Raw genomic sequence first — 27,496 nt, 5'->3', positions numbered from 1 at the left:
CTTTGCAGGATTTTAAACAGTGAGTGGTAGGTGCTAGTGTCTTTATTTCGGGTGTTGGTTTGGTTGGAAGACAAAGCTTGGGGTAGGAATGGCTCTTTCAGTCACCAAAGGTTTTCTGGATGTGGATGCGGTGACTTTGGAAGTTTTGCAAAAGGTGAAAAAGACTAAGCTGCTGGACTTAGCAGACCAGCTGGGGTTGGAGCTGCTTGCTTCTGAGGGAAGGAAAGATAATTACAGCAGTCGCTCAGCATTTAAACTTGCTGGAGAAACCATCAGAATATATGGAAATAGCAAGAGCTCAATTGCAAATGAAGCAGCTTGAGTTAGAGGCGAGAGATAAGGAAAGGGCAGCAGAAATGAAACTGTTCGAGTTACGATTAAAAGCAGAAGAGAGGGAAAAAGAGAGCAAAAGAGAAAGGAAAAGAGAGAGGTTTTGAACTTCAAAAACTGACGCTTAAAAATTCAGCTTAAAAGGCTGGAGATAAAGGCTGAGGATCGGCTCAGTGAGGAGGAGAGTGAGGAGCAGCAAGCCCCTGGGAGTCAGAACCCTCGTGAGAAACTGGTTATGTTGAAGCATTGCCTAAATTTGGTGAGGCAATCCTTCACCACTTCATAGTGTTCAAAGGAAACAGAAATCTTAGAAAAAAAAACATTTATTAAACAATTCACAAAAGACCATTCCCAGCAGAACTGCAATCTCAGAAAATATACAACCACAGCCGTTCCCGAAAGCCCAGCTCCACATTCTGCAGTCAGGACACTACAGTATGGTGAACAGGACAGGCAGGATCGTGCAGGAATGGAGCTACATTAGCAGAACAATCCCTGCACAACAAGCAGTGAGGGCAGAGATGGGGCGGAGGGAGGGGGGCGGAGGTGGGCCGATGGTGGTGGTCACTTAGGCCAACTCCACAGCTACTGGCTCGGCACTAGGTGTCACAATCAGACGAGGTTCGACCAGAGCGCTCCAACTTTCAGTTACCTGTTGGAACAGAGTGAGAAACAGCTTAGTCAATACAATGGAATTATTTACAGTGCAAATTGCAGAAGCAAGCCATTCAACACACATAGACTGGGATGCGACTGATTGCTGCATCCACCATCCACTAGAGTTGCCCTGAGGAATTGGAAGTCATGTGCAGATCAGACACTGTAATGAGGAGCTGCCCCTGAACTCACATTTGGTTACACTGCTCAATCTGACAGCATGGCAGGATAAGCTCACAGCTGATAATCACTGCCTTACAAGTGCAGTCTGGGACCCGAGAGCTCATTGTACATAGCATAATATGTGGCATGGGGCTCAGTGGTTAGCACTGCTGCCTCACAGCACCAGGGACCTGGGTTCAATTCCAGCCGCGGGGGACTGTTAGTGTGGAGTCTGCACATTCTCCAGTATCTGCGTGGGTTTCCTCCAGGTGCTCCGGTTTCCTCCCACAATCCAAAGATGTGCAGGTGGATTGGATATGCTAAATTGTCCATAGTGTTCAGGGGTGTGTAGGTTAAGTGCGTTAGTCAGGGGCAAATGTAGAGTAATAGGGTAGGGGAATGGGTCTGGGTGGGGCACTCTGAGGAGGAACAGTGTGGACTGGTTGGGCTGAAGGACCTATTTCCACACTGTAGGGATTCTATGATAATATGTCTCTCTCACACACATACCAGACAGACAAAAACTTCCCCACATGTCCCCTCCCACCCCCAACCTGCAGCAACACGTGCCACACCCCTATGCCCCATCCCTAGAAACCTTGCCTCCACTCAGGTGGGTGTAAACAATCTAACACCACCATTTTAATGAAGAGTTTTCCCAGGCTCTGTGCAACATTTAATCCTCAATGAATTTGACCAAAGCTCTGATTATTCATTGTGGGATCTTGCTATGTGCAAATTGGCAGTTGAGTTTCTTATGGTTTCAATGGTGGACAAGCAGATCAGGGTCGGCTGTGATGGGATAGAGTAAGGACGTTATCTCTTTTTGTTGTGATGACCTCACACAGTATGGAGGTCAGCTAGCATCCCGTTTCCCTCAGTGATGGTTAGCTCCCACTGCACATACCTGGGGCTGTCTTGCCACTGCATACTCCACCACATCCTCACCGTTCTTTGTTGGATAAATAAGGTCAAACTTCCCAGGCTCTTTAGAACGTTCTGGAACAAAGTGATACAGTATATGGTAATCCTCAGACACAGGCCAAAGAATCCAAATTGTTGCAGCAAATGTACTGATGAGAATGTGGAATAGTCACTGTCCATAATTCAATCAACTACATGGCTGAGATGAAGATCAGTATTGTTCAATATGGACGATTCCCCCTGCCCCCGCCCACCCTACTTTCCCTGGTTACATATTCCAAAGTTCATGAGCATAGTAGAATCTAAACCAGCTCATCAACCACTCTCTGGAGAGTGAGCTTTTAACGTTGACAGCTGGAGCTCTCTGTTCCCAATCTGCACCGATGGAGCTCCCAAGAGGCAGTGACAGCGAGGAGACCCCTCAGCTCTCCCTAAGGGACTTTACCCCCATCCTGGCTGGATTCTGGAGATGGAATGGGATCTCAGCCCTTGCTAGCCTCTTGCTCACTATCTCAGAATAAACTCAGAGCCACCCAGGAGCCCAGTAGATAGTTGTTTAATTATTAAAATGCTTTGGCAGTTCTGAGATATTGGGATTTTTGTTTCATAAACACTGTCCCTTTTGTTTCAGTCCTGTTCCTGTATAGAAGCTCACCTGTGGACATGGAATCCAAACACAGCTCCACTTCTTGGGTACTGGCATTGTAACTCACAATTCTTCCTTCCTTTAAGGAATGATTTCACAAGTCATTCAAACTGCTTCCCAGCTCACCCTCTCCTTGTCTCTGCAACCTGTAACTTTCCCATCATTCACTGAACCCTCCCTCACCACAGTCTTGGCTGGTACTAGCCCCCATGCTGCCTCCCCATGGCAACTCCCCACCTATCCTCACGCTGCCTCCACACCTCCCCTGCCACCCCCAATAACCTGTCTCCCAATAACCCTCAATCCCTGTGCCCTCCACCAACTCCCCCCACCCCCTGACCAGGAGCCCATCTCTCTCCCACCAACTAGGCCCTTGTTGCCTGTTCCTGACCCTGTCCTCCACTTCCCAATTTCCCTCTTCGCTGTCAAGTGCATTCCCTCCAGGCATCAGTGGTTGTCTCCTCCTTGTCCACATACCCATCCTTTCTATCACTACCCCTCCTCCAGTTTACTGCCCAGTGCAGCCCCACTTTACCCTCCCACCTGACCCTTCTTCAATGCTGCCCCATGCTGCCACCCTCTGCCCCAGTAACTCCCACCATCCCCCAAACCCTGCATCTAATCCGCCATGTTTGTGGTAAATGAACACTCATTCCCTTTAATACCTTGTAGTCTGACAGCTCTGGTGTGTAATTCTCTGATAGTTCCAACATCTGAGGAGGAAAGCAGATACAATCATGTGAGGGTGTGGAGATTCACAATAACAGACTGATCTCAGAAAGTGCCTCCTCCAGCCAGTGCATCCCCATAACTCTGCCCACCACCTTCGGACAAATACTTCTAACTGCCCACTGACCCCAGTTACACATCCTGCTTCAGTGGGAGCTTTCCTTGGGAGCTAATCCTACTCGGCTTCAAGGGTTTGTCCAGATTCCAACCAAAGACTTCAGATACTCATTTTCATCTTCACTCCTTTAAGGTTCAAAACCTTTCACCTACTTTTCTTCTCAATTTTCATCATCTTGAAATTTTCACACATTAACTCAAAGCCAGCGCTTCCCTAAAGAAAACAGAGATTCTATCCAACTGATTGAAATTTGTAATGTCTGGAAATAGTTTCCACGTCTGCCTCTGCAGATTCTCAAGGACAACAACCCCATTCTTACAGAAGCAAATATCATCAAGTTATTGTTAGAGCTAGACATTGCAATCGTTATTCCAATAAAGGTCAGGGATATGTTTAAACAAATGTTGAAGGTGCCCAGAAGTTACCTTAAAGGCAATTCTTTCTCCCACTTCAGGTGGTGCAGCTAGGAGTGGAAGTTTGCTGTAGTCTCTCTTGGGAGCCCCAGGAGAACTCTGTTCAAAGGCAGAAACACAATTATAAACAGTAATTGGGATGCAGAGGTATTCGCAGCCCTGGTTCCACAGCTCCTTTCTGGCTGCAACTTTCCTACGTCATACTGTAATCACACAGCTACCTCTGTCTCTCTCACACACACCAGATTACTGGAAAAACAAGAGGGACTCTGCCTATGGAATGCGTTTTGGGCTGGTTCCTACACAAAACTTGTGAAACCAACCAGATTATTTTTGATCTTGTCTTGGAGAAATCCGAGAGGGTTAACAAGTCATCTCACAGCAATGAAATCCCTTGGAAAGTGCAATCACAAAATGGTTGAATTTATCATTAACTTAGAGAGTGGTATACCCAAGTACAAAACTACAGTCTTCAACTCCAGGTTAATTACACATTTACAGAAGACAGTTGGGTCAGATATTAATTAAAATGTTAGACTGCAGATGAGCAAGAATAAAGTGAACAGGGTCCTAGGTTTTGCAAATTGAGACATTCAGTATAAAGGTCAGGGAGTATTGTTAAACTTGTATAAAACACTGGCTCAGTCTCAGCGGGAGGATTGTGCTCAGTTCGGGCAGCACATTTCAGGAGACTGACAGGGTGTTAGAGCACTTTCAGGATTCTTGAGACTAGTCTGAGGAGAGGGACTTCAGCTTCCTCTGAGGTGGAACTCGGAGTTGGTCTTGTCTGATGATCTACATAATGGTGTAAATAGTCTCCTAGCATGCTGTAATCAGTCTTGCAAAGAATCCACCAGCTTTGTTCTATCAAATTTCTGATTAGAGTTAAACAAAATGACTGCATACTTGCCCTCAGATCTACTCACCTCGACAACAGGTTGCTTATTAGTTAACGTTTGATTTGATTCTCCAGGTTTGGGTTCCTGGCTATTTTCATAGTTATAGTAAAAGCAGCCAGTTCCTCTGCCCCTGCCCCGGAACGCACCTCGCTGCTGACGTCCCCCTCTCCATGGGAATCCATTAAATCCTCGACCTCGCCCCCTTCCATTGCCCTGTCCGAAGTCAGAATGCTCTGCTGGCTTAGGTTGCAGGGTAGCAGGCGTTGGGCGATATCCCTCGGTGTTAGTTTGGCCTGGCGCTGCAGCTGCAGCATCTTCACTTCCAGCTCTGCTCTTGGTTTGCTCTGATTCAGAACCTTGAGAGTCTGAAGCAGCTGTAGGTGATGTCCTGGCAGCACGAGACTTACCATTTTCAGAATGGCCAGATATCCTTTCCACTGGAGGCAGAGCTCTGTGATTCAGAGTGAGTGCTTTCTTAACTCTAGGTGTTTGAAAGTCACTGCTCTGAGAGTCCGAGCTGCTGTCTGTACTTACTCCAGCCATTTTAGGGGTAAGGTCAGTCTGGGCAGGTCTCTTCCCATGTCGAGAGTTGGGATGTTTCTTTGTCGAGTTGCCCTTCCCCTCACTCTTGGAGATGCTGTGACCTGTTGCTAGCTGAGGATTCTTTGCCTGCGGATGGTCACTCTCACTGATGCTGCTGGATGAATACTCACTGTCTATTGCCTGCACTCCCACTTTCCTTGGAGGCGGAAAATCATTTGAAACATTTATTCCTTCTGCTTGTTTAGAGAGTGGTGTCGGAGCAGTAGGTTCTGAGGGAGCTTTCCCCAAACATCCAGGACTGGCTCTTTTTCTGGAACAATCCTGTCTGGTTTGATCTTTGCTGGATTTATCTTTCTTTTTTTTGCAATGTTTCTTTTGAATATTACACTTTCCATCATCTTCTATTGTTTTCTTTCGTTTTTTCACACTCTCCACATTTCCAGTCTCCACAGTTTCTTCCACAGGATGATGCCTCTGCTCTTTCAGTCCAGCCTCCTTCCTTTTTTTCTTTCTTTGACCACTTTCACCCTGTGGCTGGTGTTCCTCCACAGATTGCTGCCGGTGTCTTTTCTTTGGTTTCACTGCCAGCCAGTCTGGAGAGCTGCTGGTCACAAACCCATTTTCTGTTATCAGCTCCTCCTGTTGCACTCTGTAAAAGGTGAACAGACACCAATGAAGTCACTTTAGAATTAGTGCCTCTAGAATGAACCAGCATTGCTGTCAAACGGTCTGCAAAACATGTCCCACATGTGGCTGGTCTTCACAAACCATCTTTAATGAAGGAGTGACAACAGGTACATCAGCATTAACATGATTACCAAAGCACCTTCACTGTAGCACACTTCAGGGCGTCACAGAAGGAGCAGATCCTTACTCTTTCAGAGCATGTGGACATCCCTGGCTAAGCCAGCATTTGGTCTCTAACTCTCTCTCTCTTCACCAATGCACTATGTGTCTGGCTCAGCCATTTCAAAAGGGCACTGGAGTGTTAACCACATTGGTGTGGCTCTGGAGTCTGACAACACAATGTAGGCCATACCAGCAAAAGGTTGCAGATTTCCTTCCCTAAAAGGCATTAGTAAACCAGATGAGGTTGTAGGACAATAGGTGAAACTTTCATGGTCACTATCAAGGACATTAGCTTTCAATTCTGGATGAATCAGATTGATCTTCCATCAGTGGATGTGGTAAGAATTGAGGCCATGTCCCAGATCATTATCCTGCACCCCTGCACTAACAAGGCATCGCCATTACCACTCTGTAACCTTCTGCCTCACGGACAAACACGACAACTTAAAAAGTGCCACTTCACAAACAGTCAATGCAGGTCAGCAAGCTCTGGGACAATGGGTGAACAGAATTTGGTGCACGTTGGTTAGGTATATTAGGTTAGTTTGGGATCACCGTGAGCTTATAGAGGGCAGGATAGAAACATGAGTAGGTCCTTCAGTCCCCTCCCACGTTCAGCCTGATCATAGCAGTTCCTCCAACTTAGGGCATTACTCTCACTCTCTCCATATCACTTCACATCTTTAAAAATGAAATAGATTTGTGGAGACTAAACACATTCAGCGATCTGGCCCCCAGAGCCTTCTGTGATTCACCACCCTCTGAGTGAAGAAGTTTTGCCGCATCTGTCTTAAATGTGGGATAATTTATTGAGATTACGTCCTCTAGTGGACTGGGAAAGGCCCAGGTGCAGATCCCAAGAAAAGGAATTTGTGGAATGTCTACAAGATGTTTCTTTGGAACAACCTGTGGTAGAGCCAACTGGGGTACAGGCAATTCAGAATTTGGTGATGTGTAATCAGGTAGACTTGATTAGGGAGCTGAAAGTGATGGAACCCCGAGAGGTCAGTGACCGTAATATGATAGAACTCACCCTGCAGTTAGAGGGGGAAGTAGCTGGAATCAGATGCCATGGTGTTACAACTGAGTAAAGGTCACTACAAAGACAGGAAGGAGGAGCTGGCTAAACCTGATTGGGATGGGGAACTGAGCGGGAAGATGGTGGAGCAGCAATGGCAGGAGTTTCTGAGGATCATTCAGGAAGCACAACAGAGATTCATCCCAAGGAAGAAGAAACATACTGAGGGAAGGATGAGGTAAACATGACTGACAAGGGAAGTCAGCGACTGTGTAAAACCAAAATAAAAAGCATCCAATGTGGTGAAGATCAGTGGGAAGCCAGAAGATTGGGATGCCTTGAAAAAAATCACAGAACTTAAAAAGCAGGGGAAATACTGAAATATAAGGGCAAGCAAAGAGCTTTTTCTAAAGATTATATAAGGTAAGAGAGGAGCAAGAGTAGACACCGGATTGCTGGAAAAGGAGGCTGGAGAAAGTGGTAATGGGGAACAAAGAAATGGCAGAGAAATGAAGAGATATTTTACATCATACTTCATGATGGCAGACATCAATAACATGCTAGAACTTCAAGAGAATTAGGGGGCAGAAGTCAATGCAGGGGCCAACACTAAGTAGGAGGAGTTGGGGAGCCTGAAAGGTCTGAAGATGGATAAATCACCCAATCAGATGGACTACACCCCAGAGTTTGAGAAGATAATGGAGATCATGGAGGCATTGGTGGTGATCTTTCAAGAATCACTGGGAAATGGCTAAAGAGAGTCAGAGGACAGGAAATTAGACAGACCTTGGTAAGATTTTAGGAGTCTATTATTAAGGATGAGATTACAGAAAGCTTGGAAGCGCCTGGTAAAATAGGGCTGAGTCCGAACAGCTTTGTTATGGGGAGGTGATGCATAACAAATCTTTTACAATTCTTTGAGAAAATAAAGAACAAGTTACAAAGAAGAGCCAGTGGACATGATCTATTTAGATTTCCAGAAGGCCTTTGACAATGGGTCACATAAGATAATGCTAAATGAGAGCCATGATGTTCGGAGCAATGTACTGGCATGGCCAGAGGATGGGCTGACTGGTAGAAGGCAGAGACTGGGGATAAAGGGATCCTTTTCAGAATGGCAGCCAGTGACTATTGGAGTTCTGCAGGGATCAGTAACTATTCGTATTACTAACTACCTGGATGAAGAAACTGAGGGCATTGTTGCTGAGTTTACAGCTGGCAAAAAGATAGGTGGAGAGGCAGGTAGTGTTGAGGAAGCAAAGAGGCGGCAGGATTGGATAGGGTAGGACAGCGAGCAAAGTAATGGCAGATGGAATACAATTTGGGAAATTGTGAGGTTATGCATTTTGGTAGGAAGAATGGAGGTGTAGACTATTTTCTAAACTGGGAAAGGCTTCGGGAATCTGAAGTATAGAGAGACTCGGGACTTCTAGTTCAGGAATCTCGAGGTTAATGTGCAGGCTCAGCTGGCAGTTAGCACTCACTTCCAGAGGGCTAGAATATAACAGCAGGGATGTACTGCCGAGGCTCTGGTCACTTTGCATTTGGAATATTGTGACCAGTCTTGGGCCCTGTCACTAAGCTGGCATTGGAGGGGGTCCACAGATGGTTTAGATTAGGTTAGATTACATTACATTACAGTGTGGAAACAGGCCCTTCGGCCCAACAAGAACACACCACCCCGCCGAAGCGCAACCCACCCATACCCCTACATTTACCCCTTACCTAACACTACGGGCAATTTAGCATGGCTAATTCACCTGATGTGCACATCTTTGGACTGTGGGAGGAAACCGGAGCACCCGGAGGAAACCCACGCAGACACAGGGAGAACGTGCAAACTCCACACAGTCAGTCGCCTGAGGCAGGAATTGAACCCGGGTCTCTGGCACTGTGAGGCAGTAGTGCTAACCACTGTGCCACCGTGCCGCCCACAAGAATGCTCTCAATAATGAAGGGTTTGTCATGAGGAACTTTTGAAGACTATGGGTCTGTGCTTGATGGAGTTTAAAAAGGGGGTGATTTACTGAGACTTATTGAATACTAAGAGGCCTGGAGAGCGTGGATGTGGAGATGATGTTTCCACTAGGTCCCAACAGCACAGCTGCAGAGTGCACGGACAACCCTTTAGAACTGAGAGGAGGAGGAATTTCTTCAGCCAGAGGGTGGCGAGTCTGTGGAACTCATTGCCACAGAGGACTATAGAGACCAGGTCAGTGTGCTTAAGACAGAGGTAGATAGATTCTTGATTAGTGAGGGAATCAAGGGTTATGGGGAGAAGGCAGGAGAATTGGGTTTAGAAACATATCAGCCATGATCGAATGGTGGAGCAGCCACGATGGGCTGAACGGCCTCATTCTGCTCCCATGTCTTATAGAAATATAGGATCCTTCAGTGTGGAAGCAGGCCATTTGGCCCATTAAGTCCACATCAACCCTCCAGCGAGAATGCCACCTAGACCCAACCCCCTACTCTATTGCTGCATTCTCCATGGCTAATTCACCTAGCCTGCACACCCCTGGACAATTTAGCATGGCTGTCACCCGAATGTGGAATTGAACCCAGGCCCCTGACACTGAGCCACCATGCCAACCATTGTTTCCTTTGCAAGAGAGTATAAACAATCTCTGCACATCTACCTGTATAAGATTTTTTAGAGGGCTTGACATTTCAAGAAGATTGCTTCTTCTAAATTCCAATTACCTGCTCAACCGTCTGGGGGAGATATTCCAGGAGTGAAGAGAGAAACAGAGAGACAGATACACTCTGACCAAGAGACAGAGTGGCAGAAGGATTTCCAGATCAGATCAGTCTTAGATTTGAAATTGAAGATGTTATTGTTGAGAATAGTTTAGAAGGCAATTGTTAAGGGGATATAAGGGGATTCAAATTCAGCAATGTAGTGATGGTCAGTGAGTGATTAAAACATTGTCCAATGCAGTATAAAGTGAAGAGTATGATGTTTGTCAGACTTTGCTTTAACCGGGGAAATGTTGCAGGACTTGGAGGTGGAGAGGTATTTGGCTGCCCTGAGATATCAATCACATTGATTTAAGTCTGCAGGGGTAGCAATTGATTAGGAAGGCAAAGGGATTGTTTATTTTTTCCATTCACTGACAGTATGGGAGTATCACTGGCTGGGCCAGCATTTATCCCCCATTCATATCAGGCCTTCAGACGGTGCTAGGAGGTGTCTTATTGAACCACTGTACTCCATAATACTAATTTTTCTGGAGAAACAGAATGCGGCAGAAATTAAACTGCAGTTTTCTCAGTTCCTGCTCCCAATTTAACATTCAATCATATAATTTATATGGAGTTATAGACTGGAGTCTCATTGATGTTCTCAGCGAGTTTAACTATAGCATAACACGAGGAGTGAGATACAGACTGTAATCTGACTGCAGGGATCAGGGGGATTTTTAGACAGAGCATAACACTTATTGGGAAGTGAGTTACAGTCTGAAATCTAATGAATGTATTTGGGGTGGTTTTTATACAGTGACCAGTCTCAGGAAGTGAGCTACAGACTGGAATCTAATCGAGGGGAACGGAGTGGTGTACACACATTAACAAACAGCCAGGAGTGGGTTACATGTGAAAATCTACTCAAGGGACAAATGGGCCAATTGGCCAGGGAGTGTCGGATGGAATTTAATTGAGATAAATGTGAGGTGTTGCATTTTGAAAAGGCAAACCAGGGTAGGACTTATACAGTTAATAGTATGGCCCTGGGGAGCGTTGCTGAACAAAGAGACCTAGTGGTGCAGGTTCATAGTTCCCTGAAAGTGGAGTCACAAGTATACAAGCATATGGTACACTTGCCTTCATTGGTCAGTGCACTGAGTATAGAAGTTGAGATCTGAAAATGTGTTGCTGGAGAAGCGCAGCAGGTCAGGCAGCATCCAAGGAACAGGAGAATTGACGTTTCGGGCATAAGCCCTTCTTCAGGAATCCTGAAGAAGGGCTTATGCCCGAAACATCGATTCTCCTGTTCCCTGGATGCTGACTGACCTGCTGCGCTTTTCCAGCAACACATTTTCAGCTCTGATCTCCAGCATCTGCAGCCCTCACTTTCTCCTAGAAGTTGGGATGTCAATCGACAGTTGTACAGGACATTGGTTCAACCACTTTTGGAAAACTGCATGCAATTCTAGTTTCCCTGCTATAGGAAAGATACTGTTAAAATGAAAACGTTCAGAAAAGTTTCAGTAAGAATTTGCTGGGATTGGAGGGTTTGAGCCACAGGGAGAGGCTGAATAGACTGGGGCTTTTTTCCCTGAAGCATCAGACAGGTAGAGGTTTGTAAAATCATGAGGATGAATAGCTGAAGTCTTTTTTTCCCAGGATTGGGGAGTCCAAAAATAGAGGGAAGAGGTATAAAGTGAGAGGGGGAAAGATCTAAAAGGGACCAGAAGGGCAACTTTTGCACGCAGAGTGTGGTGTGTGTATGGAAGGAACTGCCAGTGGAAATGGAGGGGCCTGGTACAGTTACAACATTTAAAAGGTACCTGGATGGGTACATGAATAGAAGGGTTTAAGAGGGATATGGAACCTCCTCTCTCCCCCAAGACCCCCAGGAACCTCCTCTCTCCCCCTCCCCCCCGGAACCTCCTCTCTCCCCCTCCCCCCCGAGACCCCCAGGAACCTCCTCTCCCCCTCCCCCAAGACCCCCAGGAACCTCCTCTCCCCCTCCCCCAAGACCCCCAGGAACCTCCTCTCCCCCTCCCCCAAGACCCCCAGGAACCTCCTCTCTCCCCCTCCCCCCCGGAACCTCCTCTCTCCCCCTCCCCCCCGAGACCCCCAGGAACCTCCTCTCCCCCTCCCCCAAGACCCCCAGGAACCTCCTCTCTCCCCCTCCCCCAAGACCCCCAGGAACCTCCTCTCCCCCTCCCCCAAGACCCCCAGGAACCTCCTCTCTCCCCCTCCCCCCCGGAACCTCCTCTCTCCCCCTCCCCCCCCGAGACCCCCAGGAACCTCCTCTCCCCCCCCCCCCTCTCGCTGACCCCCTCCCCCGGGACCTGATGCAGTCGTTGTCCCGAACCAGGTGGATGCTCTCATTTGGCGGCAGGAGGCAGCTGTCCACAAACAGATGGAGGCGGGTGTTGGTGCCGCTGATCCCGAACCGCTGACGGATGATACTCTCTAGGTCGGCCACCACACGGCAGCGGTCGGGCTGCAGGAGCAGCCAGCACATCCTCGAAGCGGGCAGCAGCGGCGGCGGGTACTCGAACACCAGGCGGAGGCGAACCGCCGACATCTTAGGCCCGCGCTGCGCGCGCAGCCAGGAGACCACAGCCAACCGGGACACGCCCACTCACTCTCCTATTGGCTGGCGCGGGTCGGTACTTGTACACGGGATTGGATAACGGGCCGTCCGTCAGAGGGAGGACCCGGATGGGGAGATGTCATCATGTTGACGGTTTGGATTGAATCCCTCAGCACAGACCCTCCGACAGTGCACACTCCCTCAGCACAGACCCTCCGACAGTGCAGCACTCCCTCAGCACCGAGACCCTCCGACAGTGCGGCACTCCCTCAGCACTGACCCTCCGACAGTGCGGCACTCCCTCAGCACTGACCCTCCGACAGTGCGGCACTCCCTCAGCACCGAGACCCTCCGACAGTGCGGCACTCCCTCAGCACTGACCCTCCGACAGTGCACACTCCCTCAGCACCGAGACCCTCCGACAGTGCGGCACTCCCTCAGCACTGACCCTCCGACAGTGCAGCACTCCCTCAGCACCGAGACCCTCCGACAGTGCGGCACTCCCTCAGCACTGACCCTCCGACAGTGCGGCACTCCCTCAGCACTGACCCTCCGACAGTGCGGCACTCCCTCAGCACCGAGACCCTCCGACAGTGCGGCACTCCCTCAGCACTGACCCTCCGACAGTGCGGCACTCCCTCAGCACCGAGACCCTCCGACAGTGCGGCACTCCCTCAGCACTGACCCTCCGACAGTGCGGCACTCCCTCAGCACTGACCCTCCGACAGTGCGGCACTCCCTCAGCACCGAGACCCTCCGACAGTGCGGCACTCCCTCAGCACTGACCCTCCGACAGTGCCCACTCCCTCAGCACTGACCCTCCGACAGTGCGGCACTCCCTCAGCACTGACCCTCCGAAAGTGCGACACTCAGCGCCGACCCTCCAACAGTGCGGCACTCCCTTAGCGCAGACCCTCCGACAGTGCGGCACTCCCTCAGCACCGACCCTCCGACAGTGCGGCACTCCCTCAGCACTGACCCTCCGAAAGTGCGACACTCAGCGCCGACCCTCCAACAGTGCGGCACTCCCTCAGCACCGACGCTCCGACAGTGCGGCACTCCCTCAGCACTGACCCTCCGACAGTGTGGCACTCCCTCAGCACCGACGCTCCGACAGTGCGGCACTCCCTCAGCACCGACCCTCCGACAGTGCGGCACTCCCTCAGCACTGACCCTCCGACAGTGCGGCACTCCCTCTGCACTGACCCTCCAACAGTGCGGCACTCCCTCAGCACCGACGCTCCAACAGTGCGGCACTCCCTCTGCACTGACCCTCCAACAGTGCGGCACTCCCTCAGCACCGACGCTCCGACAGTGCGGCACTCCCTCTGCACTGACCCTCCAACAGTGCGGCACTCCCACAGCGCCGACCCTCCGACAGTGCGGCACTCCCTCTGCACTGACCCTCCGACAGTGCGGCACTCCCACAGCGCCGACCCTCCGACAGTGCGGCATTCCCTCAGCGCCGACCTTCCGACAGTGCGGTGCTCCCTCTGCACTCACATGGAGAAGCAAAGATTAATTAAGGATGTTGACAGGGCTTTGTCAGGAGAGATCATGGCTGACAGGTCTGAGTGAGTTTGTCAAGGAGACGTCTTGTTGTGGGGGTGGCAGTGGTGCAGTCAATGCCATTTACCTGGACTTCAATGAAGCTTTTAACAAAGTCTCACACGGAAGGCTGGTCAATGCAGTAAGTGCCCATTCGTTCCAGGGTAGCTTGGCAAATTATATCAAAAATTTAAAGATCACACAACACCACATTATAATCCAACAGGTTTATTTGGAAGCACTGGCTTTCGGAGCACTTCTCCTTCATCGGGTGGTTCTTCCAAATAAATCTGTTGGACTATACCTGGTGTTGTGTGATTTTTAACTTTGTCCAGCCCAGTCCAACACTGACTTCTCCACACCATGGCTAATATCAAAACTTGATAGAGAGAAGATGATGATAGTCAAAGGTTCTGCATGCAGGTTTTCTCACTGATTTGAAAGGTTCATTTTCAGATGTTTTGTCACCATACTATATGACATCTTTAGTGAGCCTCTGGACGAGGCTTCATCTGGAGGGTCACTGAAGATGTTTCCTTGTATGGTGATGAAATGTCTGAATATGAACCTTCCAGCTCAGTGAGCAAACCTCTGTCCAGAACTTTCTAAATGCTGCCTGAACTGTTGTTCAGGTGCTCTTCCAGCACCACTAATCCAGAATCTGGTTTCCAGCATCTGCAGTCATTGTTTTTACCTCTATCCAGAAACTCAACCTGAGCTACGAATCTCAAAACTCGCTAATAGTCAAAGGTTGTGGCTATAAGCCTGTTTCCAGTGCTGCTTTTCATGTATATTAATCATGTACAGGTGGTCCTGGTACAGCATGTGGTTTGTCAGCACAAGTTCACTGTAATGCGATTGACAAATTGAAAGTACATTTGTACAATGTCCCATTAATGGGCAGTATGGTGGTTCAGTGGTTAGCACTGATGCCTCACAGTGCCAAGGGCCTGGGTTTGATCCCAGCCTCGGGTGACTGTGTGGAGTTTGCACATTTTCCCTGTGTCTGCGTGGGTTTCCTCTGGGTGCTTTGGTTTCCAAAGACGTGCAGGTTAGGTGAGTTGGCCATAGTAAATTGCCCGTAGTGTTCAGGGATGTTTAAGTTAGGTACATCAGTTAGGGGTAAATGTACAGTAAGAGGATAGTGGAATGGGTTTGGGTGGGTTACTCTTCAGAGGGTTGGTGTGGACTTTTTGGTGCCCGAAACGTCGAATCTCCTGTTCCCTGGATGCTGCCTGACCTGCTGTGCTGTTCCAGCAATAAAGTTTCAACGTGGATTTTTTGGGCCAAATGGCTTTTTTCCACATTGTCGGGATTGCTTTATCTATGATTAATACTCTGAGAGATCGTCAAATGGCCCTAAAAGTAAGAATGTGGGGAAATTCAGTCCCAATTCCCTGGCTGTCTCCATCCCATTCACTGTCATCCCACATCCCCAGGGGGCGGGACTACTGCCGGGAGGGCGGGGACATGGGCAGAGCCGGGGGGCGGAGCTAGAAACTGACTTCGTGACCACGGCCAGTGGGCGGGGTTAGGGGCGGGGCCATAGCTAGGGTGTGTCCAGTGCCTGGGCACAGGTCACATGATCAGCATCATGGGGAGGCTTGGAGCGGCGCTGCTGAAGCTGCTCGTGTTGTTGTTGTGTGGATCCGCGGCGGCAGGTCAGTGTGAATGGGATCCCCCCGCCCCCCTCCACAACCCCCTCCCCCCCACCCCCGGGGCTGGATATCCCGGGAGATGTCCCCCCCCCCACCCCCGCCTTATGCTACAGCACCGTCTCTGAAACTTTCACATTCATTCCCGAGCCCGGCACACGCTCACTCACAGACACACAGAGACTCACTCACAGACAGACAGACAGAGACTCACTCACAGACAGACAGACAGAGACTCACTCACAGACAGACACACAGAGACTCACTCACAGACAGACAGACAGAGACTCACTCACAGACAGACAGACAGAGACTCACTCACAGACAGACAGAGACTCACTCACAGACAGACAGAGACTCACACACACATACAGAGACTCACTCACAGACAGACAGAGACTCACTCACAGACACACAGAGACTCACTCACAGACAGACAGACAGAGACTCACTCACAGACAGACAGAGACTCACTCACAGACAGACAGAGACTCACACACACATACAGAGACTCACTCACAGACAGACAGACAGAGACTCACTCACAGACAGACAGAGACTCACTCACAGACAGACAGAGACTCACTCACAGACAGACAGAGACTCACTCACAGACACACAGAGACTCACTCACAGACACACAGAGACTCACTCACAGACAGACAGACAGAGACTCACTCACAGACAGACAGAGACTCACTCACAGACAGACAGAGACTCACTCACAGACAGACAGAGACTCACTCACAGACAGACAGAGACTCACTCACAGACACACAGAGACTCACTCACAGACACACAGAGACTCACTCACAGACAGACAGACAGAGACTCACTCACAGACAGACAGAGACTCACTCACAGACAGACAGAGACTCACACACACATACAGAGACTCACTCACAGACAGACAGACAGAGACTCACTCACAGACAGACAGACAGAGACTCACACACAGACAGACAGAGACTCACTCACAGACAGACAGACAGAGACTCACTCACAGACAGACAGACAGAGACTCACTCACAGACAGACAGAGACTCACTCACAGACAGACAGAGACTCACACACACACATACAGAGACTCACTCACAGACAGACAGACAGAGACTCACTCACAGACAGACAGACAGAGACTCACACACAGACAGACAGAGACTCACTCACAGACAGACAGAGACTCAGACAGAGACTCACACACACATACAGAGACTCACACACAGACATACAGAGACTCACTCACAGACAGACAGAGACACACACACAGACAGACAGAGACTCACACACAGACAGACAGAGACTCACTCACAGACAGACAGAGACACACACACAGACAGACAGAGACTCACTCACAGACAGACAGAGACTCACTCACAGACAGACAGAGACTCACACACAGACAGACAGAGACTCACTCACAGACAGACAGAGACACACACACAGACAGACAGAGACTCACTCACAGACAGACAGAGACTCACTCACAGACAGACAGAGACTCACTCACAGACAGACAGAGACTCACTCACAGACAGACAGAGACTCACACACACACATACAGAGACTCACTCACAGACAGACAGACAGAGACTCACTCACAGACAGACAGACAGAGACTCACACACAGACAGACAGAGACTCACTCACAGACAGACAGACAGAGACTCACTCACAGACAGACAGAGACTCACACACACACATACAGAGACTCACTCACAGACAGACAGACAGAGACTCACTCACAGACAGACAGACAGAGACTCACACACAGACAGACAGAGACTCACTCACAGACAGACAGACAGAGACTCACACACAGACAGACAGAGACTCACTCACAGACAGACAGACAGAGACTCACTCACAGACAGACAGAGACTCACTCACAGACAGACAGACAGAGACTCACACACAGACAGACAGAGACTCACTCACAGACAGACAGACAGAGACTCACTCACAGACAGACAGAGACTCACTCACAGACAGACAGACAGAGACTCACTCACAGACAGACAGAGACTCACACACACACATACAGAGACTCACTCACAGACAGACAGACAGAGACTCACTCACAGACAGACAGACAGAGACTCACACACAGACAGACAGAGACTCACTCACAGACAGACAGACAGAGACTCACACACAGACAGACAGAGACTCACTCACAGACAGACAGACAGAGACTCACTCACAGACAGACAGACAGAGACTCACTCACAGACACACAGAGACTCACACACAGACAGACAGAGACTCACTCACAGACAGACAGACAGAGACTCACTCACAGACAGACAGACAGAGACTCACACACAGACAGACAGAGACTCACTCACAGACAGACAGACAGAGACTCACTCACAGACAGACAGAGACTCACTCACAGACAGACAGAGACTCAGACAGAGACTCACACACACATACAGAGACTCACACACAGACATACAGAGACTCACTCACAGACAGACAGAGACACACACACAGACAGACAGAGACTCACACACAGACAGACAGAGACTCACTCACAGACAGACAGAGACACACACACAGACAGACAGAGACTCACTCACAGACAGACAGAGACTCACTCACAGACAGACAGAGACTCACTCACAGACAGACAGAGACTCACTCACAGACAGACAGAGACTCACTCACAGACAGACAGAGACTCACTCACAGACAGACAGAGACTCACTCACAGACAGACAGAGACTCACTCACAGACAGACAGAGACTCACTCACAGACAGACAGAGACTCACTCACAGACAGACAGAGACTCACTCACAGACAGACAGAGACTCACTCACAGACAGACAGAGACTCACTCACAGACAGACAGAGACTCACTCACAGACAGACAGAGACTCACTCACAGACAGACAGAGACTCACTCACAGACAGACAGAGACTCACTCACAGACAGACAGAGACTCACTCACAGACAGACAGAGACTCACTCACAGACAGACAGAGACTCACTCACAGACAGACAGAGACTCACTCACAGACAGACAGAGACTCACTCACAGACAGACAGAGACTCACTCACAGACAGACAGAGACTCACTCACAGACAGACAGAGACACACACACACACAGACAGAGACTCACTCACTCACAGACAGAGACTCACTCACTCACAGACAGACAGAGACTCACTCACTCACAGACAGACAGAGACTCACTCACTCACAGACAGACAGAGACTCACTCACTCACAGACAGACAGAGACTCACTCACTCACAGACAGACAGAGACTCACTCACTCACAGACAGACAGAGACTCACTCACTCACAGACAGACAGAGACTCACTCACTCACAGACAGACAGAGACTCACTCACTCACAGACAGACAGAGACTCACTCACTCACAGACAGACAGAGACTCACTCACTCACAGACAGACAGAGACTCACTCACTCACAGACAGACAGAGACTCACTCACTCACAGACAGACAGAGACTCACTCACTCACAGACAGACAGAGACTCACTCACTCACAGACAGACAGAGACTCACTCACTCACAGACAGACAGAGACTCACTCACTCACAGACAGACAGAGACTCACTCACTCACAGACAGACAGAGACTCACTCACTCACAGACAGACAGAGACTCACTCACTCACAGACAGAGACTCACTCACTCACAGACAGACAGAGACTCACTCACTCACAGACAGACAGAGACTCACTCACTCACAGACAGACAGAGACTCACTCACAGACACACATACAGAGACTCACTCACAGACAGACAGACAGACAGAGACTCACTCACTCACAGACAGACAGAGACTCACTCACTCACAGACAGACAGAGACTCACTCACTCACAGACAGACAGAGACTCACTCACAGACAGACAGAGACTCACTCACTCACAGACAGACAGAGACTCACTCACTCACAGACAGACAGAGACTCACTCACAGACAGACAGAGACTCACTCACAGACAGACAGAGACTCACTCACAGACAGACAGAGACTCACTCACAGACAGACAGAGACTCACTCACAGACAGACAGAGACTCACTCACAGACAGACAGAGACTCACTCACAGACAGACAGAGACTCACTCACAGACAGACAGACAGACAGAGACTCACTCACTCACTCACAGACAGAGACTCACTCACTCACAGACAGACAGAGACTCACTCACAGACAGACAGAGACTCACTCACTCACAGACAGACAGAGACTCACTCACTCACAGACAGACAGAGACTCACTCACAGACAGACAGAGACTCACTCACAGACAGACAGAGACTCACTCACAGACAGACAGAGACTCACTCACAGACAGACAGAGACTCACTCACAGACAGACAGAGACTCACTCACAGACAGACAGAGACGCACACACAGACAGACAGAGACTCACACACAGACAGACAGAGACTCACACACAGACAGACAGAGACTCACACACAGACAGACAGAGACTCACTCACAGACAGACAGAGACTCACTCACAGACAGACAGAGACTCACTCACAGACAGACAGAGACTCACTCACAGACAGACAGAGACTCACTCACAGACAGACAGAGACTCACTCACAGACAGACAGAGACTCACTCACAGACAGACAGAGACTCACACACAGACAGACAGAGACTCACACACAGACAGACAGAGACTCACACACAGACAGACAGAGACTCACTCACAGACAGACAGAGACTCACTCACAGACAGACAGAGACTCACTCACAGACAGACAGAGACTCACTCACAGACAGACAGAGACTCACTCACAGACAGACAGAGACTCACTCACAGACAGACAGAGACTCACTCACAGACAGACAGAGACTCACTCACAGACAGACAGAGACTCACTCACAGACAGACAGAGACTCACTCACAGACAGACAGAGACTCACTCACAGACAGACAGAGACTCACTCACAGACAGACAGAGACTCACTCACAGACAGACAGAGACTCACTCACAGACAGACAGAGACTCACTCACAGACAGACAGAGACTCACTCACAGACAGACAGAGACTCACTCACAGACAGACAGAGACTCACTCACAGACAGACAGAGACTCACTCACAGACAGACAGAGACTCACTCACAGACAGACAGAGACTCACTCACAGACAGACAGAGACTCACTCACAGACAGACAGAGACTCACTCACAGACAGACAGAGACTCACTCACAGACAGACAGAGACACACACACACATACAGAGACTCACTCACAGACAGACAGAGACTCACTCACAGACAGACAGAGACTCACACACAGACAGACAGAGACTCACTCACAGACAGACAGAGACACACACACACATACAGAGACTCACTCACAGACAGACAGAGACACACACACACATACAGAGACTCACACACAGACAGACAGAGACTCACTCACAGACAGACAGAGACACACTCACAGACAGACAGAGACTCACTCACAGACAGACAGAGACTCACACACAGACAGACAGAGACTCACTCACAGACAGACAGAGACTCACTCACAGACAGACAGAGACTCACACACAGACAGACAGAGACTCACACACAGACAGACAGAGACTCACTCACAGACAGACAGAGACTCACTCACAGACAGACAGAGACTCACTCACAGACAGACAGAGACTCACTCACAGACAGACAGAGACTCACTCACAGACAGACAGAGACTCACTCACAGACAGACAGAGACTCACTCACAGACAGACAGAGACTCACTCACAGACAGACAGAGACTCACTCACAGACAGACAGAGACACACACACACATACAGAGACTCACACACAGACAGACAGAGACTCACTCACAGACAGACAGAGACTCACACACAGACAGACAGAGACTCACTCACAGACAGACAGAGACACACACACACATACAGAGACTCACTCACAGACAGACAGAGACACACACACACATACAGAGACTCACACACAGACAGACAGAGACACACTCACAGACAGACAGAGACTCACTCACAGACAGACAGAGACTCACACACAGACAGACAGAGACTCACTCACAGACAGACAGAGACTCACTCACAGACAGACAGAGACTCACACACAGACAGACAGAGACTCACACACAGACAGACAGAGACTCACTCACAGACAGACAGAGACTCACTCACAGACAGACAGAGACTCACTCACAGACACACAGAGACTCACTCACAGACAGACAGAGACTCACTCACAGACAGACAGAGACTCACTCACAGACAGACAGAGACTCACTCACAGACAGACAGAGACTCACTCACAGACAGACAGAGACTCACTCACAGACAGACAGAGACTCACTCACAGACAGACAGAGACTCACTCACAGACAGACAGAGACTCACTCACAGACAGACAGAGACTCACTCACAGACAGACAGAGACTCACTCACAGACAGACAGAGACTCACTCACAGACAGACAGAGACTCACTCACAGACAGACAGAGACTCACTCACAGACAGACAGAGACTCACTCACAGACAGACAGAGACTCACTCACAGACAGACAGAGACTCACTCACAGACAGACAGAGACTCACTCACAGACAGACAGAGACTCACTCACAGACAGACAGAGACTCACTCACAGACAGACAGAGACTCACTCACAGACAGACAGAGACTCACTCACAGACAGACAGAGACTCACTCACAGACAGACAGAGACTCACTCACAGACAGACAGAGACTCACTCACAGACAGACAGAGACTCACTCACAGACAGACAGAGACTCACTCACAGACAGACAGAGACTCACTCACAGACAGACAGAGACTCACTCACAGACAGACAGAGACTCACTCACAGACAGACAGAGACTCACTCACAGACAGACAGAGACTCACTCACAGACAGACAGAGACTCACTCACAGACAGACAGAGACTCACTCACAGACAGACAGAGACTCACTCACAGACAGACAGAGACTCACACACAGACAGACAGAGACTCACTCACAGACAGACAGAGACTCACTCACAGACAGACAGAGACTCACACACAGACAGACAGAGACTCACACACAGACAGACAGAGACTCACTCACAGACAGACAGAGACTCACTCACAGACAGACAGAGACTCACTCACAGACACACAGAGACTCACTCACAGACAGACAGAGACTCACTCACAGACAGACAGAGACTCACTCACAGACAGACAGAGACTCACTCACAGACAGACAGAGACTCACTCACAGACAGACAGAGACTCACTCACAGACAGACAGAGACTCACTCACAGACAGACAGAGACTCACTCACAGACAGACAGAGACTCACTCACAGACAGACAGAGACTCACTCACAGACAGACAGAGACTCACTCACAGACAGACAGAGACTCACTCACAGACAGACAGAGACTCACTCACAGACAGACAGAGACTCACTCACAGACAGACAGAGACTCACTCACAGACAGACAGAGACTCACTCACAGACAGACAGAGACTCACTCACAGACAGACAGAGACTCACTCACAGACAGACAGAGACTCACTCACAGACAGACAGAGACTCACTCACAGACAGACAGAGACTCACTCACAGACAGACAGAGACTCACTCACAGACAGACAGAGACTCACTCACAGACAGACAGAGACTCACTCACAGACAGACAGAGACTCACTCACAGACAGACAGAGACTCACTCACAGACAGACAGAGACTCACTCACAGACAGACAGAGACTCACTCACAGACAGACAGAGACTCACTCACAGACAGACAGAGACTCACTCACAGACAGACAGAGACTCACTCACAGACAGACAGAGACTCACTCACAGACAGACAGAGACTCACTCACAGACAGACAGAGACTCACTCACAGACAGACAGAGACTCACTCACAGACAGACAGAGACTCACTCACAGACAGACAGAGACTCACTCACAGACAGACAGAGACTCACTCACTCACAGACAGAGACTCACTCACTCACAGACAGAGACTCACTCACTCACAGACAGACAGAGACTCACTCACTCACAGACAGACAGAGACTCACTCACTCACAGACAGAGACTCACTCACTCACAGACAGAGACTCACTCACAGACAGAGACTCACTCACAGACAGACAGACACTCACTCACAGACAGACAGAGACTCACACACAGACAGACAGAGACTCACTCACAGACAGACAGAGACTCACTCACTCACAGACAGACAGAGACTCACTCACTCACAGACAGACAGAGACTCACTCACTCACAGACAGACAGAGACTCACTCACTCACAGACAGACAGAGACTCACTCACTCACAGACAGACAGAGACTCACTCACTCACAGACAGACAGAGACTCACTCACTCACAGACAGACAGAGACTCACTCACTCACAGACAGACAGAGACTCACTCACTCACAGACAGACAGAGACTCACTCACTCACAGACAGACAGAGACTCACTCACAGACAGACAGAGACTCACTCACAGACAGACAGAGACTCACTCACAGACAGACAGAGACTCACTCACAGACAGACAGAGACTCACTCACAGACAGACAGAGACTCACTCACAGACAGACAGAGACTCACTCACAGACAGACAGAGACTCACTCACAGACAGACAGAGACTCACTCACAGACAGACAGAGACTCACACACACACAGACAGAGACTCACTCACAGACAGACAGAGACACACACACACATACAGAGACTCACTCACAGACAGACAGAGACTCACTCACAGACAGACAGAGACTCACTCACAGACAGACAGAGACTCACTCACAGACAGACAGAGACTCACTCACAGACAGACAGAGACTCACTCACAGACAGACAGAGACTCACTCACAGACAGACAGAGACTCACTCACAGACAGACAGAGACTCACTCACAGACAGACAGAGACTCACTCACAGACAGACAGAGACTCACTCACAGACAGACAGAGACTCACTCACAGACAGACAGAGACTCACTCACAGACAGACAGAGACTCACTCACAGACAGACAGAGACTCACTCACAGACAGACAGAGACTCACTCACTCACAGACAGACAGAGACTCACTCACTCACAGACAGACAGAGACTCACTCACTCACAGACAGACAGAGACTCACTCACTCACAGACAGACAGAGACTCACTCACACACAGACAGACAGACAGAGACTCACTCACACACAGACAGACAGACAGAGACTCACTCACACACAGACAGAGACTCACAGACAGACACAGAGACTCACACACAGACAGAGACTCACAGACAGACACAGAGACTCACAGACAGACAGACAGAGACTCACAGACAGACAGACAGAGACTCACAGACAGACAGAGACTCACAGACAGACAGAGACTCACTCACAGACAGACAGAGACTCACTCACAGACAGACAGAGACTCACTCACAGACAGACAGAGACTCACTCACAGACAGACAGAGACTCACTCACAGACAGACAGAGACTCACTCACAGACAGACAGAGACTCACTCACAGACAGACAGAGACTCACTCACAGACAGACAGAGACTCACTCACAGACAGACAGAGACTCACTCACAGACAGACAGAGACTCACTCACAGACAGACAGAGACTCACTCACAGACAGACAGAGACTCACTCACAGACAGACAGAGACTCACTCACAGACAGACAGAGACTCACTCACAGACAGACAGAGACTCACTCACAGACAGACAGAGACTCACTCACAGACAGACAGAGACTCACTCACAGACAGACAGAGACTCACTCACAGACAGACAGAGACTCACACACACACAGACAGAGACTCACTCACAGACAGACAGAGACACACACACACATACAGAGACTCACTCACAGACAGACAGAGACTCACTCACAGACAGACAGAGACTCACTCACAGACAGACAGAGACTCACTCACAGACAGACAGAGACTCACTCACAGACAGACAGAGACTCACTCACAGACAGACAGAGACTCACTCACAGACAGACAGAGACTCACTCACAGACAGACAGAGACTCACTCACAGACAGACAGAGACTCACTCACAGACAGACAGAGACTCACTCACAGACAGACAGAGACTCACTCACAGACAGACAGAGACTCACTCACAGACAGACAGAGACTCACTCACAGACAGACAGAGACTCACTCACAGACAGACAGAGACTCACTCACAGACAGACAGAGACTCACTCACAGACAGACAGAGACTCACTCACAGACAGACAGAGACTCACTCACAGACAGACAGAGACTCACTCACTCACAGACAGAGACTCACTCACTCACAGACAGAGACTCACTCACTCACAGACAGAGACTCACTCACTCACAGACAGAGACTCACTCACTCACAGACAGAGACTCACTCACTCACAGACAGAGACTCACTCACTCACAGACAGAGACTCACTCACTCACAGACAGAGACTCACTCACTCACAGACAGAGACTCACTCACAGACAGACAGAGACTCACTCACAGACAGACAGAGACTCACTCACAGACAGACAGAGACTCACTCACAGACAGACAGAGACTCACTCACAGACAGACAGAGACTCACACACACACAGACAGAGACTCACACACAGACAGACAGAGACTCACACACAGACAGACAGAGACTCACACACACACAGACAGAGACTCACACACACACAGACAGAGACTCACACACACACAGACAGAGACTCACACACACACAGACAGAGACTCACACACACACAGACAGACACTCACACACACACAGACAGACACTCACACACACACAGACAGACACTCACACACACACAGACAGAGACTCACACACACACAGACAGAGACTCACACACACACAGACAGAGACTCACACACACACAGACAGAGACTCACACACACACAGACAGAGACTCACACACACACAGACAGAGACTCACACACACACAGACAGAGACTCACACACACACAGACAGAGACTCACACACACACACACACACATACAGAGACTCGCTCACAGACAGACAGAGACTCACACACACATACAGAGACTCACTCACACACACACAGACAGAGACTCACTCACACACACACAGACAGAGACTCACTCACACACACACAGACAGAGACTCACTCACACACACACAGACAGAGACTCACTCACACACACAGACAGAGACTCACACACACACACATACAGAGACTCACTCACAGACAGACAGAGACTCACAGACATACAGACAGACACACACATACAGAGACTCACTCACAGACAGACAGAGACTCACACACACATACAGAGACTCACTCACACACACACATACAGAGACTCACTCACAGACAGACAGAGACTCACACACACACATACAGAGACTCACTCACAGACACAGACAGAGACTCACAGACAGAGACACACACACACATACAGAGACTCACTCACAGACAGACAGACAGAGACTCACAGACATACAGTCAGAGACTCACTCAGACAGAGACTCACAGACACAGACAGAGACTCACTCACAGACACAGACAGAGACTCACTCACAGACACAGACTCACTCAGACACAGACAGAGACTCTCAGACAGACAGACATACTCGCTGACAGACAGACATACTCGCTGACAGACAGACATACTCGCTGACAGACAGACATACTCGCTGACAGACAGACAGACTCGCTGACAGACAGACAGACTCGCTGACAGACAGACAGACTCGCTG

At 49.5% G+C, this 27,496-nt stretch overlaps 1 protein-coding gene and 1 long non-coding RNA gene across 2 annotated transcripts in view; one reads left to right on the top strand and one right to left on the bottom strand.

Moving 5' to 3' along the window:
* Nucleotides 1-637: 637 nt before the first annotated feature.
* Nucleotides 638-12,564, bottom strand: coil (coilin p80). Its single transcript, XM_088000794.1, has 7 exons — nucleotides 12,310-12,564; nucleotides 4,906-6,070; nucleotides 3,992-4,078; nucleotides 3,385-3,432; nucleotides 2,729-2,798; nucleotides 2,057-2,148; nucleotides 638-982 (listed from the first exon to the last, which is right to left on the bottom strand). The coding sequence occupies exons 1-7, from the start codon at nucleotides 12,546-12,548 to the stop codon at nucleotides 899-901; spliced, it is 1,785 nt and encodes a 594-aa protein (XP_087856920.1). The 5' UTR covers nucleotides 12,549-12,564; the 3' UTR covers nucleotides 638-898.
* A 3,100-nt stretch (nucleotides 12,565-15,664) lies between these two features.
* LOC148145347 (uncharacterized) overlaps nucleotides 15,665-27,496 on the top strand; it is a 14,772-nt gene continuing 2,940 nt past the window's right edge. Inside the window, exon 1 of the long non-coding RNA XR_015761470.1 lies at nucleotides 15,665-15,766. This is a non-coding gene — a long non-coding RNA (uncharacterized LOC148145347). The remainder of the gene's footprint in view (nucleotides 15,767-27,496) is intronic.

This window comes from Chiloscyllium plagiosum, unplaced genomic scaffold, assembly GCF_037043375.1.
Source record: "Chiloscyllium plagiosum isolate Xiang-an unplaced genomic scaffold, Cpla_swu_hap1 HiC_scaffold_25, whole genome shotgun sequence".
NCBI lineage: Eukaryota > Metazoa > Chordata > Chondrichthyes > Orectolobiformes > Hemiscylliidae > Chiloscyllium > Chiloscyllium plagiosum.
Note: the sequence above shows the minus strand (reverse complement) of the source record. Positions and strands in the feature narration are given on the sequence as shown.